General features: G+C 39.6%; 1 protein-coding gene across 9 annotated transcripts in view; it reads left to right on the top strand.

Annotated features, from left to right (window-relative positions):
• TCF4 (transcription factor 4) overlaps nt 1-17,159 on the top strand; it is a 360,227-nt gene that overhangs the window by 166,466 nt on the left and 176,602 nt on the right. For all 9 annotated transcript variants that reach the window (XM_060029101.1, XM_060029100.1, XM_060029098.1 and 6 more), the window contains one exon: nt 12,964-13,028. In XM_060029101.1, the coding sequence (XP_059885084.1) occupies nt 12,964-13,028 (65 nt within the window). The remainder of the gene's footprint in view (nt 1-12,963; nt 13,029-17,159) is intronic.

Raw genomic sequence — 17,159 nt, 5'->3', positions numbered from 1 at the left:
ATATGACACATGGAATTACTCTAAAAGAAACTGTCTATTGGCAAAGGGTAATTTAATACACTTCCCAAAACATGTGTGTTTATGTATTAGAAATTTAACATTTAATTTACTTCTACAAATTCATGTTTTCTAGATAATTCTTCATATAGATCTATAAAAACTACAGTGGCCTTGAAAACTGATATAACCTCACTTCTATACAAAGAAGAGTTACTTCTTTTTAATGAACAACTTTCCGTGAAGCAGTTAAGAAATCTCTGTTAAAGTCAGTATTGAATCATAAAGTGTACTACTGTATATTTCTTACTAATCCTAAACTGAGCACATTTGTTTTATTGATGCCCCGATAGGATGATTTTTTTCCCCCCTCTCTGTATTCAAATTTTGGTCAGGGTTAGTCCTAAATGAATTTGGGTGGTGCCTGGCCAGAGCCAGCTCTTGTTGGGGCTTGTGTGCCCTCTGCTGGCTCACACTGAAATGACTGGTATGTGGGGTTCTTCATTTCTTTTACTTTTCAAGGTTGGTTTTTTTTTGTTTTTTGTTTTGTTTTGTTTTGATATTTTTACACAATCAGATATTTGCAGTGATTATAAAGTTGTAGGTTAATACTGAGTATGGAAGTTAATTTGTTTTTATTAGGAAATGAAGGGGTTTTGTTTGGGGTTTTTTGGGGGGAGTTTGCTTTTGCTAAATAGACTCAATAGCTCAAATAGCATGTAAAGTATATGCCACTCTTTTTAAAAAATAAATTTATTTATTTATTTATTTATTTATGGCTGCGTTGGGTCTTTGTTGCTGTGTGCAGGCTTTCTCTAGTTGCGGTGAGCGGGGACTACTCTTCGTTGCGGTGCACAGACTCCTCATTGAGGTGATTTCTCTTGTTGCGGAGCACGGGCTCTAGGTGCACAGGCTTTGCGGGCTCTAGAGCTCAGGTTCAGTAGTTGTGGCGCACGGGCTTAGTTGCTCCGCGGCATGTGAGATCTTTCCAGACCAGGGTTCAAATCTGTGTCCCCTGCCTTGGCAGGCGGATTCTTAACCACTGTGCCACCAGGGAAGCCCGTATATGCCACTCTTGAGTTATTAAGTGGTTGCTTTCAGGTGACCGTTAATCGTATTCCCGTTGCTTTTGTAGATCCTCCTGGCCTGATTATACTCAAGAAGAATTCTTGTTTACTGAGTTGGAAATGGACTTGAAAAGGATAAATCATTGAAATTTTGAAACGTGACTCCTTGTATGTAGTAGCTAATGCCTCATAGAGAACTCCCTTATAGGCTTGACTGTTTTCACTTGCTTTGTGAAGGAAAATGAGCCTGTATTTACACCCTAATGTTCTGTAAAGGCATTTTTGGTTTCCTTGCAGACCAAATTAAGCTATTCTTCCTGGCAGACGTTGAGAATCAGAGTTTGAGTGGAACCTTTTTTTGTTTTGTTTGGCTGCTTTGGTTGTTTTTTATAGAGTGTAAGATGTTAACGGAGCAAATCCCTGATGGTTTCAGGTCGCAGGACTAAGTTATACAAGGGCGGTTACAGAGGGAACATCTTGCCTCCCCGCCATTGCTTGGGTGGAGAGTATCCTTGGGTCTTGGTAGTGAAGACCAGGTCTCTGTATAATGAATATGCCTTTAAAATAGCAGCAATTTTTGTTGACAAGTTTCCATCAAATTCTTTATAAAATTAATTATGTATAAGTGATTTCTGCATCTCTCCGAAATGACCTGATCGAATCCAGGTGATTACTCTGTGGTGGTTCGTTTAGATCTTTACAATTCTTTTTTTTTTTTTTTTTTTTTGCAAATTTCTCTAATTTGTAAGCAGATTCCATCAAAAAACTCCCAAATCATCTCCCAAACGTATGGAATGATCAAAGAACTTAGAGCTAGAGCGCTAGAGAAACTTAGATGAAATGTCATCTAAGTTTTTTCCAGTTTTCCATCTTTCCAATCTGAGGTACCAGTTACCTTAAAATTTGTTTTGGTTAAATCATGTAAGTGTTAGTTTTTATTTACTTTGTTTTGTTTAACATTGTCAAATAACTGCAAACTGCATTCTAACAAATATCCATTTCCCGCTAAATCTGTTCTAACGGTATCTGGCGTGGAATCTCAAATTTACGTCTTTCCTCTTGTCTCCTATTACCACACTGAGGTTGTGTTAGGTGCTCTCTCATTATTCCCATTATACCCCTGACTATGTACATTACTGGCTTTGCTCCCTAACATTTCACCCATCTAAACTCTTAACTCTTGGGAGTAACGTTCGTCGTTGACGTACCATCAGCCAACACGTGGTAGGTACACAGAGCTACCCTACAAATATTTATTTCTGTATCTCATGGTTTTTGGACCTCTTTCAAAGCTGTTCAGAGGATCATTTTTGCAAGCTTCAGAGCTGAAAATTGCTGTCTGTAAACATCTATTCCACGTGATAGATTTTATTTTCTTGCACATTTTTGATAGGATGCGGTCACTGTTCTGACTACTCCCCTTCTCTCTCCTTCCTCCCTTCTGCCTTCTCCCTCATCATCCTTTCCTCTGCCTCTCCCCTTCCTTCCTATGGCCCCCGCCTTCCTCCCTTGATTTAGTCATGCTTGTATATTCAGTAATTGGAAGGTTTTTCTTAAACATCACAGTGTGGAACTTAGTGGTTTATGTAATTCTGTCTGTGAACCATCACCTTCCTTTAACAGGGGAATTGGACTCTGAGTAGTTTGGTCCTGTTTCCTTCCTAGCTTGATTGTCATGGGGCCATTCTTTTAAAGTTGATGTTGAAGGGCAGCCTCAGTGGTTAGCATTCTTCCTACTCTTTGTCTGCTCTGTGAATGCCCTGAGTTGTATTTTGAATTGTGGGCTGTTTCACCCCCAACTTCTCAGTACTGTATACTTAGGGAATATAAAACCTATATAGTCTAAGACTAGAGAAATGATTATCTAATATATTACAGATACATCTGTAGATGACATTTAGATTATCTTCTGTCTCGGGTTAGAAATGTTACTTATATACTTATGTGTATATATAATACTTATTGTATCATACGTATGTGTAACCTGTATTTAAAATTTTCATGAGACCTCCACCTCCTTTATTTTTGTGCATTCTTGAGTATCATATCAAATGCATGTAATTTCTTTAAGAGATGATAGTGGTTATATTCTAATTGTTAGTCGTGAGCTGAGCTTGAAAACCGAGGCCATCTCTTACATGCCCTGGTGCTAAAATATGTACTTTTCCTACGTAGACACTTTATAACAAACATAATACTAAACCTTTTCCTCAGTTTTCTGTTCTGATATGCCAAATTCAGAGTTTGGTCATTATTATTTTTTACATTTAATATTAGTAAGACTCTGTTAGAACATCAGTTTAATGGGTAGCACATAATTTATTGCTAAAAGCAATTTGCACAGTGAAACGTAGCTGCTGATTTTCTTAAAATTTGCTGATTAATTCCAAATAATCGAGCCAGGCAACAAAGTCTTACTCATATGATATCGTCTGTGCTGCATCTGGCCAGAAATGTCATCGATCTCCTCCAGAGGGATCAAAGGGCCGGATTCTCTCCCCCAGCATGGACTTGTAATGCCTTCAGTAGAGCGTGGATGTGGGGAATATATGGGTGGAAGGGCCCTTTTAGGTTAACAAGCCAAGTCTGGCTCACTAGAGCTTGATCCTGGAGTCTAAAGGCGACCTCTGTCTTAGGGTAGAAAGGGAGAAGAGATACTTTCAGAGCAGTGGCCAGTGGGGCTGATAGAAGGAATGTCGTTTCACCTCCAGGACACTTAGGTCTTGGAATTCTGTTGTTTATTAGGGCCATCTACTTGGTAATGTGAGCTGAATTTCTTTAACACAACCAATCTTCATGAGCAGAGATGAACAAATGTAGAGGAAGAGGTTTCTCTAACCCACAAAATGTAACTGTCTGAAAGGGTCTTGGAGATCAACACTTGTTTACTTTTTAAAAATCCAATTAAATAGGTTGGATTAGATAGTCATTGATTTCTTTTTTTTTTTTTTTTTTTTTTGGTTATCTACCAGCTTACCAGGTTTATATGAGAGTTTCACCTAAAGTAACCTTGAAGGCTGAACCTGTTCACTTAAATTGGTTACTCTTGTCTGTGGCTTGTTAGACTAACCAGTGGAGTTTTATTTTAAAAAAACAGAGATTCTGGACCACATTCCACTGAATGTAAGTCCCCTGGGGTAGAGAACCCAGGAATCTGTTTTAAGAAAAGTCTTACTGATGATTCTCATGATGGGCAGGGTTTTTGGGCCATGGAATTGAATTTCAGGAGATTGCTTTTCTCCACACCCATCCTGCATCTTCCTTTCCTCTTAAGAGTACAACAAAAATATTTTATTTCTGTTTGCTTTTGATGCCTTTCGTGTGTATCGCAAGATTGACCTTTTTCAGTTTTACATGAAAAACTATTACGTATTTCAAATAAAAAATAAGATTTCAAATGCATATGTTGTTTCTTCAGAGGCCCTCACAAAGTCTTTCATTGCCTTGGTTATACCCAGTCACCATAGGCACAAACTGTAATAAAAATATAAAATAGGGCAGGCAGAGCCATTAAGATCTTATTCACATAAAACCAGTGGTAAGTTACGCATTAGAAGTAAGTTGACTGATTTCGGGGTTAGCCTTAGTCCCTCAGGCCCCTAGGGGACCCTTGTACAAATTGCTGATTCAGAAAATCATTACTCTGGTGGCTCAAGTGGCACTTTAGTGGCCTTAAAGAGTTATTTGACACACCTCCCCAAAGAGCTAAGTTATCCCCATGATTATGTTGATTAATTGCACACTCTGTGGAATTAGTGTTATTTTCAGTGAAAGATTTTCCTGCACTGGGAAAAGAAAGCATAAAACTCACGGGTTCTCATTTGATAATGTGTGCACTTCTCCTAAGAGTGACACCGAGGAAGAGGATGATTCTGGCTTTTGTTGGTCTAGGGTAGGTGAAATAATCTATAAGGCAGTACTTTCATTTTGCATTGAGGTGGTGATTTTTGGTGTCCCAGAGGGTGGTCACTCAAAATGTTTACCAGTTCTAATATTTTCATCCATCAAAGGACTCGAGAATGCCTCTTTGACTTACTACGAATTGAGGAGAGGGCTATGCTACATAGTGAGAAAAAGACAGGTGGAATCATCTTTGTTACCACAATAGAAACCAGTAATACATCTGGAATACTCCAAGAAGAGGCGGCGTATTGTAAAAACAGGCTTTGGTACAGGAGTTGGTAATTTATGTTCTAGCTTCGTCTCTTAATATCTGTACAACCTCTCTTATTTGTTATAAGTGGGTTACCCTTTCTGAATTTTAGTGACCTCTTCTATAAAAATAGGGGTTGAAATGCCCATCTTTCTGAATTTTAGTGACCTCTTCTATAAAAATAGGGGTTGAAATGCCCATCTAAGGAATTCTTAGGATGTTGTTATCTTAAATAATGTAAGTTAAATTACTTTGCACACTATATAGTGCTTTGCAAATGTGAGGGCTTTAAGGAGAATTGAATATTGATTCTAACCATGTTCAGAATCGCCCCAAATACAGAGTTTGGGTGGTGCCTCGAGATACTCTTAAGTATATCTGGAATTTTGGTACACTCGCTGCTTTGAAGGCAATGCAGTGTCTGGATGAGATGGGGTGAATCGATGACAGAAAGCAGCCCAAACTCATAATTTTCTGAGGTCAGAGCTCTAGATCATTACTGAGTGTTCTACTTTGATGATTTAAGAACATCAGTGAAAGTGAGCACTGATGCTAGTCTTTCCTGGGAAAATGGCTTGGCCCCTATTTCCCATCATCCTTTGCTGCAAACTATGTACCTGATCACTTTTCCCCCAAATTTTCTTTCTGTTCTCAATTTAGGAAGAGGGGGATGAAGAGAATTTTCTAGGCTGTGGAATGACTGTTTTATCTGCTGGAATTGAGTCGTAGCTCTTTTAGCATGACATTTATTAAATTTGGATTTTTAAAATGCCTCCTGGTATAGTAAGATTCTGCAGGAGAGAACCAGTGGTCTTCTCTGAATTTTAGAAATCAGGAGAATAACGTCAGCTTCTGATTTCTTGTAAAGCCAGACTCCCACCTCCAAGCTAGAATCAGGGAAAATTAAAGTTGACGGCCAGTCAGAACCACAAAGGTGTATCTGCATGGAAACATCACAACAAGACAAAGATGTTTTTAGGTCAATTAAAATAAAATTCAAATGTTAAACTTATTTATTTGATAGAATATTACCAACATATATTAACCCAGTGCATGCTTTGAAATGTTAAGTTTTTTAAAGTAGTAGTTTCTCAGATTCCTCTGAACTTGTGTTAATAGGCAAAAAGATGGGGCAGGTATGTGTATTCAAATAAATTTGGGAAAGATTATATTAAATGAAATTAAATGTCTCCACTGCAGGACTTCTCAGAGGCTTTAACATGCTAGGATACAGTGTATATTTCTGCCTGTCAGGGAGGGATATAGACAGCTTGTAACATTTCCTGGGCCTTTTGATTTGCCTCCCTTTTGTTTTTTGGAACCTGTTGTCGGGCTACTATTCCACAGAAGACACTTGTGAGCGATGTTGTGTTGTCCTATAATTTTATATATATATATATATATATATATATATATGTATATATTATATATAGTTTTTTTTTTTTGCGGTACGCGGGCCTCTCACTGCTGCGGCCTCTCCCGTTGCGGAGCACAGGCTCCGGATGCGCAGGCTCAGTGGCCGCGGCTCACGGGCCCAGCCGCTCTGCGGCATGTGGGATCTTCCCAGACCGGGGCACAAACCCGTGTCCCCTGCATCGGCAGGCGGACTCTCAACCACTGCGCCACCAGGGAAGCCCCTATAATTATATTTTTACTTTCCCTCTTCTCTATGCATTGATATGAAGTCACGTTCTTCACATATGGAATGTGTAGAGATGCAGTTTGCTGCCATGTTTTTGTCAATTAGTTGTTTCCAGTTAACTTAGAGATGGTTGCAGTTTATTGTGTGACATCACAGGTTCTGGTGTACATCATTTGCACAGCTTTAAAGTACCTAGAGACCTTTTAGGAATAAAACACCATGTAAATGTAAATTATCACCACCTCTAAGACACTTTCATTAATTTCATATCAAATTCATGAGTGTTTTGAGCTCTGGGATTTGAGTCTTCAGTATTGGGCTTCTCGCTTATTTGTAGATATTTTTTTTCAGAGTTTAAATTCCAGCAGCACAGAATAGCGCTAAGAGGCCAGCCATGGGAATCAAACTGGCAGGATCTGAATCCTGGCTCTAACGCTTACTGCCTTTGTGACCTTGGGCAGTTTTCTGTATCTCAGTTTTCTCATCTGTAAAGTGGTGTTTATATTACGTTGCCTCACAGGGTTGTTGTGTAGATTGAATGAAGCAATCTACGTAACCCTTTTGTGTAGCGGGTAATACATGACAAGGACTCAGGTATTCTTACGTGGGCAAGAGAGGAAAAGGCAGGCGCGGGAAAGATGAAAGAACTGTAAATTATAACCTCATGTATATTTTTGGAACCACCCTTCCCGTTATTGTTTAATGAAATACTCTTTTCAATATATCCCCCCAAATTATAGGGTAACCAAAGATGGCTTGGGGTTGGGGACAGGGACGACAGAGATTTATTCTGATTCACACGCGGTTGTGATGAGTTCCTTAGTCTGGTAGCAGGGAACAAAAGGCTGGTTCTTCGGTTTCCAGAATGAGGATTAGCCATGAAACAGCCTTGCTGGGTATTGTCCTACAGCATCAGATAATTTTTTTATCAAGGCTTTTCGTAGGATAATATGTTCCACTGTACAGGTGCATCTTTTTCAGTGGTGGGTGAAATACCTACCGTTTTTTAAAATTTATTTTTATTTTTTTAAATTTATTTTTGGCTGTGTTGGGTCTTCATTGCTGCACGCGGGCTTTCTCTAGTTGCAGCGAGCGGGGGCTACTCTTTGTTGCGGTGCACGGGTTTCTCATTGCAGTGGCTTCTCTTGTCGCGGAGCACGGGCTGTAGGTGCGTGGGCTTCAGTAGTTATGGCTCGCGGGCTCTAGAGCACAGGCTCAGTAGTTGTGGCGCATGGGCTTAGTTGCTCCGTGGCAGGAGGGATCTTCCCCAACCAGGGATCGAACCCGTGTCCCCTGCAGTGGCAGGCAGATTCTTATCCACCGCGGCACCAGGGAAGCCCCCCTACCATTTATATGTAATGTTAAAAGTGGCCTTTTAAGAATGAAAGGCTACAAACCCAAACATGACCTTGTTGTTATCCTACTGGTCAACCACCCGTGGGATCATCCATGTCACAGCTTATCTCCAGAAATAGTATTATGGATAAGTTGTTCTTGCCTGTCTCTCACTCCTTCCAAATGGATTAGAACTGTCCAGGTGTAGTAATCTACTGAAGGTGATACTTCTTAGGTGTATCCCTGTGAGTTAATGAACTTATGAGACCAATTTTTTCCTTCATGTCATATTTTCATTCTCATCCAATTCCCATGACATTCCCTTACAATAGGATACCATGGATATATTGGAAGAAAAATTAGAAGTCAAATGGAAAATTATGTAAGAATATAAAAGTATTAAATTTAGAATTAATAGATATTTGTTAATCATACTCCCCCTAAATTAAAAAAAAATTTTTTTTCCTTATCCTTCGTGGGGCAGCAAGATAAAGAACAACTGAATCAATCGGCAAAAGGATTGGTCTTTAAAAATCATTGGAAGCAGCTTATATTTTCTGCTTAGCTTGAGTTTTTCGAGGGCAGAAGAAGCAGCAAGTGACTCCTTTATTGATTGCCCATTGGTGCCATTTTTAATAATCAAATTTAAATATAGGTTTTAACAGCTGATGATGGGTTCAATTTGGACAAAACACGTGTTGACTTTCCTGATTGTTTGCTCACTGTAGATGCCGACTTGTTCTAGAGAAGGGGCTGCGCGTTGAGCTCCTTTGTCTCTAGAAGGATTGATTGACAGATGTTGTGTCTGCTCATTTACAGCGTTTTTCTTGCTTAATTTAAAAAATTGTGACATAGTATTACACGTTCCTTGTATACATCATTTTTGCAGAAGAAAGTTGTTTAGCCAATATGTCGACTTAGTTTATGAAATCCTCTCTTGTAGCTTTCATTCAGCCTTCAGTGTACCCCCATTAGGTTAGATTATTCGTTTCAGGCACGGCAAATCGTCACCAGCAGCAAAATTTAACATTTGGTCCTTTTAGGTATAAAATGAATCAAATGCTTGATAAGATTTGTTCCTGGTGTATATTTCAGAATCTCCCCCGCCCCTTGGTGGGCATACAACAAATGTTACTAACGGGTACTTTTAGTTTTTAAAATATGGACAACAGTACTCCATGCAGTAAAAGACTTGAGCGATTAATGCTACCCTTATGCCTCTTTTGAGTAGTTTTAGCCATGGGGCTTGGCAGTGCCACCATTGTCTTGGTGCCAAAAAATGTCCGCAGCGGCTGTCGCATTCTAGTACCGGAGGGTTGTCTCGAAAATTCTGCAGTGAACACGCCGGGTTTGTTCATCACTGCTATCTCTTTTAAATATTGGAAAAATAGAATCTTGAGCTCTTTCAAAGCTCCGTTGTGATTGTGGGGACGGGGGGAGGTCGGTGGCGAAGGATGGAGGAAAGAAGCTGTCCGCGCCAGCCAGTGGGTATAAGTGACAAAAATCCATGCCTGACACAGAGTAAACACACATATTTAGGAGCTTTTGTGTTCGCGAGCACAGATAGTTACTTAAGAATCCTACTCAAACATGTTATCAGCGCTCTTGAGAATTTTATTATCTGAAACAAATGTTCCCGGACATTTTAAGCGGAAGACCGACATCAAGACCATAGCTAATTTTTAATGGACAATTTACACAAAAGATGTATATTTTTTTCCCTTGGAAATGAGGTGTCATTGTAAAATGGCTGCTTTTTGTCATTAGGAAATTAGAGGAGTAGATATGATAGGTTTGAGAAGGTGCTTGCGTTTATCCACAGTCCCTGATTATTTTGCTCCCAAACAGAGGTTTGGGCTCTGAGGACAGATTTATAGTTGAATTTGCGAACAAAAAGATGTAATAAAGTTAAAGGCTTACACTATCAGAATGAAATGTGTTCACTCAGGATCTGTGGAGCGATCTATTTGATGGTAAAAGTGGATGCTACAGATGAAATCTTTACAAGGAGCATAATCCTTAAAAAAAAAAAAAAAAAAGGAAAAAAAAAAGTGCACCTCCCAGCCTCCTGCTGGCTGCGCTGCCTCTTTGGTACCTCACAGACTTCGACAGAGTCCTGGACGGGTGCCCATTGATGTCATGGAAACACTCAAATTACTGAGAATGATTCATGTCTATGCTGGTCTCTTATCCTCCCCCACACAAACAGGAGTAGATTTTTAACCCTGACAACTTGTAATTTGCAGTGAGTTTATTTTTGTATCTGGATAAATATTTTTTAACAAGCAAAATTAAGATTAAGCAGTCTGTATGTGATATGATAGTAAAGAATGCTGGGGCTTTGCAGCCAAGAGTACTTTGGGGACTCTGTGCAGCATGAATACATACTCTGATCACCCCTCGTTCCCCTCCTCTCCCTTCCTACACCCTGTTCTTTCCAGTCCACCTCTCCCTCTCTTTATTGCCCTCCCTTCCTCTCTCTTCTCTCTCCCATTTATTCTTATTCATGCTCTCTCTCTCTCTCTCTCTCCCCCTCTCTCTCCTCTCTCACATCCTTACTATTTGCATGGACCCCTTTTACCTTTAAAAGAATGAAAGGAATAGACCTAACTTTGATATATATATATATATATATATATATATATATATATATATATATATATATATATATATGAGTTGAGACAAATCCTAGTAGGAAAATTCGTCTCTCCAGGTCTATGTGCTGGAGTTGAGTTGGGAAATAATGCCAGGTGGTGAAATTCTGTAGGGGATAGCTTCAGTAATTTCTTCTAGAGAAAGACATAGATAGCCTTTCTTCCTTCCAGTTTTTGGAGATTACCAAAACAGGACACTAGATGTTCAGATTCCTAGGAAGTCAGAGTAAATTCTACCTCATCTATCTTCTTTCTGTCTGTCTGTCTGTCTGCCTTACTACTGACCTCTCTACCTGCCTTTCTATTTGCTAAACAAGTGAATATTATGTCAAAGTGAATCATGTTGTGGTTGTATGGAAGCTTTGTAGATGCGAGAGCTTCAGGAAGGACGTACATCCTTTGATAGCTCATAAAAGGTAGAGTTTTTTTCTGTTATCTGTTAGTAATATTTATAAAGAGAAGTTAAAGACTATAAGTAGCTTACATCTGACTTACACAGAAGAGTAAATATGTCTTTATGACCATTTATACTTCTGAAACAGGCAAATGCATCTATTCTTTAATGCAAAATCCTCATACAGTGAAAGGTTATTCTCTTAGACCTCCCAGGACTGACACTGCTTGAGATGGTGTCCTGTTTCATTGGAATTGAAACTGGTATGGGCATTGATTTTCTACTTTGCACTGAACACTATACCAGGAGTTGGGCGGGGGGAGTGTTTTCCCAAGTTTGAGATTCACTGAAGTCAGTGGAAAAGGTAATACTGGGGAAGAGGGTTAATGTTAAGGCTCAGGTTTGGCTTTCTTCAAAATCATCTTCCATTTTACATATATAGTGACTTACATACAAGGTATGCCTTTGACCAGATATAAGATTTATCAAAGACACATTCTTTGTGTGGTGTCAGGAAGGCATACTCTAACAGCATTGTCATTGAACTAAAAGATCATAATGAACACTGTTACTTCTAACATTTGTCTTAACTTGAGTCGAGGGGGGAAAACTTGGGCATTGTAGACTTCAAAGGATCCATTCAGCCCCTCAAAATACTAGTTTTGAATTTTCCCATTGGAGAAAAGAATAGTATAGTCCTGGGTAAAGAGGACAATGTACCTTAAGCTCTAGTCTTGAAGGAAAACAGTATCCTTCAGTCTTGGGTGGGGTGGGCTTTGTGGTCTGGGCACGTGGGCGGCACTAGCCCTTTTTAATGCCCTGGTATGGATTGTTTCCTGTAAGGACTCTTTACATGTCAGTAGGTGTATTCTACTGCTTAGATCTCTTATAATGTGGTTTCATTGTCTTCCTTGCTGATTATTAAGGCTCAACATACTTTTAAAAGAAACAAATGAGCAGCCTTGATTTTTACCCTTAGATATGGCCAAACAGCATCTGAGCCTTTATCTATCTCTGCAGAGCAGTCTACAGATAAAAATTGGGTTGTTAGAATTGACACAAGACATTGACGTTCCATTATCCCTTGTTCTACTGGTAGAATCTGAAGCTGGGTTCAGAGTGGGCAATTTTTCAAAAGCCCTCTTTCCCAAATGTAAATTCCGTGATCATCTTTATCATGATGGACTTTACTCCTGGGAAAGGGAGTTTAAATAAAAGAGAGAGAGAGAGAGAGAGTCCCAGAATTTTGAATAGTTTCTTTGCTTTATTCACCATCTGGAGAGCCCTGATTGATTAGCTTTGGCCTCACCATTAAGTGTCAATATAATCAATGGGAATGACTAGGCTAGGGTCATTACATAGATAATTTGCCTGCTGTGTAAATAAAAATGAAATTGTTTAAATTTTGTGAGAGAGAAAGAAAGTGAAAATAAGGAATGACAATTTGTTTGTTAGAGAAAGTGGAGGCCATTGGAATGACAGTTTTTGGAAGTGTGGAGCAGTTTGGCTAAGAATAGGAATGAAGGATATTTTTTTTCCAGTTTATCATAGCCAGAGTGAGGAAGTGTTATTCCCTGTCTTGCTTGCATACATTGCCAGTAGTGCCTACTTTACGTATGTAAACATCGGGGAAGAGAAGTGGATGTCTGTTACCTGGAGGAGATTTTTTTTTTTTTAAAGAAAAACACAATTTACACTTTTTTTGTTGTTTCTCTTGGCAGGTAAAACAGAAAGGGGCTCCTACTCATCTTATGGGAGAGAATCAAATTTACAGGGTTGCCACCAGGTAAGTGAGAATCTCGCGTTGGGAAAGGGTTGAGAGAGAATGAACCTGGTAAATCACTTTGTTTTGTAAATTAGATGATGCGTTTTAGACTGTGGCACTAATGCACTGAGAATCTGCCGATGCCTGTCTCTTTTTAAAAAGTAATGAAATAACACAGAGCGTGGAAGTCATAAACACCTCATCGTATCAGAATTGTGTTCACTGGCTTGTTGTTATTTTTTTAATCCATCAGCCGGTACCAGTGGCACTGTTTGCAAACCAGCGATCTCGGGTAAAGTGGTTCTATCAAAAGAGTTTATTTGCAATTAAGAACTTAAGAATTTCTTAGCCTGGAAATGCTTCGTGCAGCCATGTGTCAGATCCTGGGTTCGGGTGGCTACTGCCCTAAATTATAGTTTTCATAGGGGCTGTAGGATGTTGTGTGAAAACAGGGTTGTATTGAGGGATAAAAATGTCTGTGAAAATATGATTTGTTGTCCCTTTTTGTTTCTGAATTGTTTTTGGCTGGAAGTCAAGGCCAGCAGGCTAACAGCAAAGCCGTCTCAAGGGAAGCATGCGTGAGCTAGAAAAATAAGAGTACTTTAATTAAATAATAAAATGCCAGTGTCATACAAAGGTATAGCGTGTGTGTGTGTGTGTGTGTGTGTGTGTGTGTGTGTGTGTCTGGGCACTCTGCATTTGCATACTTTCAACTCTGCAGAGAAAGCCCAGTTCTAAAAATACTATCCAGAGCCAGAAGTGTAAGCTTTGTTTCAAGACAATTGAGTTTTTATAGACGCTTTCTTTTTAATTTCAGTATCGGTACTAATCACATGTTTCAAATCTTATTATTATTATTTTTTTCCTCTAAAGATTTAGACTTTCTTTTTCTAAGGGCGTGGGTTTCTTACTTTGGAAAACTCTGGATAGAATTTAATCATCCTCTTTCAGACTCAAAGCTTTCTAGTGTTTTATTATTCACCCAAACAGAAACGTACCTTCTTTTCGTGCTGGGAAGGGAATGCTTGCTCTCCTGAACCCTCTCACCCTCCCGTTTTCTTTAATGGTATGGAAAAAAAATCCATTTTGATTTTTTTTTTTAAAAAACAACCTGTTTCATGGATCCTGGAAAACGTAAGCAAACAGTTTGAGTCATTAAATAGAGCCTGCTCGAGAAGGTTTCCTTTAGGTATCAGTCAGGGATCACGAAAGGCGGAATTCTGGTGGAGTGGTGGTGTTTTGTCTTGTTTTGTTTTTTCTGGATAGATTTGCATTTTTAAAGTTTACTCCTTCGGCCCAGCCATCCATTCAGTCATACTTGGCATCTGAAAGATTGGTTGTGATGAGGTGAACGGTGCTGGGTTAAGCGCTCCTGCTGCACAAGCTGCAGAGTACAGTTTATGGCAGTTTGTCTGGAAAGAATTCCGCAGGAAAGAAATTTACAGCCATTCCAGCACAACGGAAACATCTTTGGAATGTGAGTGCAAATGTGCGGGGTAGATAGCTCGGCAGCGAGCCTCCTAGCGCCGAGTCTCTGGTGCAAAGCTCTCAATTCCTGCCGAAGAGCCTGTTCCTGTGTATCTGGTTTCTCAGGGTCAAGGCACAGGCCGTTTGAGTTTTGGGGGAGAAGAAAGTTGACAACATCCTTCCTGTTCGCTGATGGTCATGGCAGAGGTCTCTGTTTTCGACGGGCCTCTTTTTCTGGTCAATGAGAGAATAGGCTTCCTCGCCCCTGTATCCTTTCTTCCTAATAGGAATTGGCGTGATTCCTCCCAGACACAAAGATTTCCTCTGCTGAGTAAGCGCGAGGCCCCTTAACTTGTGAAAGCATCATCCAGACCGCGTGAGTCTGTCAGTGTATGTGCTGGGACACAGACCCTCCCTCGGTTTGTGGGCAACACTTCCCTCGGGTGAGACTGAAGTTAATTTTTTTGGCAGACACAAGGTGAGAAGTGGAAAGGGGCAGAGGGTGGACTAGAGGTGGACGGACTGGCGTGTGATGGCTGAATGTCTGGGCCTGGGGAATGTCTCCTTTTGAGACATTTGTGTCCAGGAAAATTCTGTTGTATACAGGAGTACGGCTGCATCCGCTTTTCTTAAAAAGTCTTCATAATAGAGCCGTGGAGTGTGGAGATTCTTTCATCCTTATTTCTGCTTCGTGATTGTGAGTCTTGCAAGGACCGACTCTCTCTTTGCTTAGCCTGGGCTCAGCAGTGTCCATAAACGGTGTGATCACTTAAGGAGAAAAGCAAAGAGCACAATTTTGGAAATTCCCTGATTGAGGAAATCGGGGCTGGAGAGGAAAAGGGTACATATTTTGAATTTCTGCTTTCGGTGAAATCTGAGACTAGAACAGACCCTAGTGTGTCTCCCAGTGAGTGAGTTTCTCTTGTGCCGAATTGTTTTTTTGAATCCCTGTCTCCAACACCAGCTATGCAAACCCAAAAGAAAGGCAGAGTCTCGGTGTCTTGGGCTTCAAGTCTAAATAGCAGATCACAGCTGAACCGATTCCCCATTGTGTGGCAAGGTGAGTGACTCGTGGAGAGGCAGCTTTTTGTTTTCTCGTGTTTACTACTTTATAGAGATGCTGGATGGAAGTCCTTTAGATGCTGTGCCCTGAGGGGCTCCAAAAACTGCTTTATCGTATTATAACAGTGTGTCCTGTGGACTTCCAGGGATGAGCACTGTTACGTATGAACGTGCTTCTTCCAGTTCCAATAGCCTTTTGTTTGGTGCAGAGAAATAGTGATGGTAAGCAACAGGTAGCCAAATGCTGTCCTGGAGAAATAAATTATTATTTTGCAATGTTTGTTGTTTCAGAATGCATCAGGTTAAAAAAATACATATCCGTCATGTGTCTCTTGAGGATGTACCACTAATAGTGATAGACATGGGACTTTTTAAAAGTGGGTGTCTTAGCTGAGAAACAAAAGCCGGCGGGTTCTTTATTAGCGATTAAATTGTTTTCATTGAAAATAGTAATGGGATGATATGAATTCATTAATGCACTTCCATATAAAATTATCAGAAATGAACTCGGTGACTTTTTCAGCCTTTCGAAATTGTATAGAAAATAAACCCATAGAAACCAAAGTGGCCAAACGGACTTTTTTTAGTTCTCACTAAATATGGCAAAACTAATTTAAATCAAATTGGAGTACGGAAATCACACCCAGGCTTGAAATGTTCTTGCCAAATTGCAACCTCATACTACTTTTTTTTTTTTTACTGGCAGGGAAAATAAAATTTATAATGGAAAGTCTGACAGAAATGAAAATGAGCGGAAATAAAGTTTTTCACAGGATAGTCCAATCTTAATACGATAACCAATAGCTAATACCTAATGGGCCTCGCTGTGCATGACAAAAGGGAAAAAATGTCATTTACTTTTGGCCTCTTTTGCTGCTTTGAATAGGATGTTTGGTGACTGCAAACTTTTTTTGTCTTTCTTAATCTTCCCCGAGATCTACTGTTTTTGAGTGAGGTGGTGATGTCAACACAAATGCTTGGTATTAAGGCAGAAGTTTTCCCCTTAAATGGAAGTTGAGTATTGATTATCAGGAAGTGTTTGTCTTTTCTTTCTGGGAGATAGCTCAAGTCTAAAGCAATGGTTTCTTTATTAGTATCTCCTGGGCAAGGTTTTGTGCGTGTGTGTGTGTGTGTGTGTGTGTGTGTGTGTGTGTGTGTGTGATATGTGGAGAGCTGGGCCCTATCTGAGACCAATTAAAATCGCATCTTATGAGTTGGGCCTTTGCATTTCTGACAACTCCCCAAGTGATTCTAATGTGCAGCTAGGTTTGATGATTTCCTAGAATGTTCTATAGGAATCTGCTCTATTTAAAGACTTGTGTTCAAAATCTAGTGTTGCCACTGACCTTGAAAAAGCTTTTAGATTTCTTGCCTTACTTTGATTATTCAAGACATAGGAATATATTGTATATGTACTTCATTTAAAAGGCAGTGAAAATTAGTGATATTCTGAAAATCAGTAAGATGCCTCGAAATCTTTATACAAAACCCCACAACTGAATATCCCAGCCCGTATCTTGTTTTCTCTAGTGAAGTCCAAGGCTCTAACCTTATCCACATTCTTTTTCTTTCTCAGCAAGTAATCAAATAGGACTATGCTGATAAAGTTATTTGATGTTTAGA

Source organism: Delphinus delphis, chromosome 13 (genome assembly GCF_949987515.2).
Source record: "Delphinus delphis chromosome 13, mDelDel1.2, whole genome shotgun sequence".
Lineage (NCBI taxonomy): Eukaryota > Metazoa > Chordata > Mammalia > Artiodactyla > Delphinidae > Delphinus > Delphinus delphis.
Note: the sequence above shows the minus strand (reverse complement) of the source record. Positions and strands in the feature narration are given on the sequence as shown.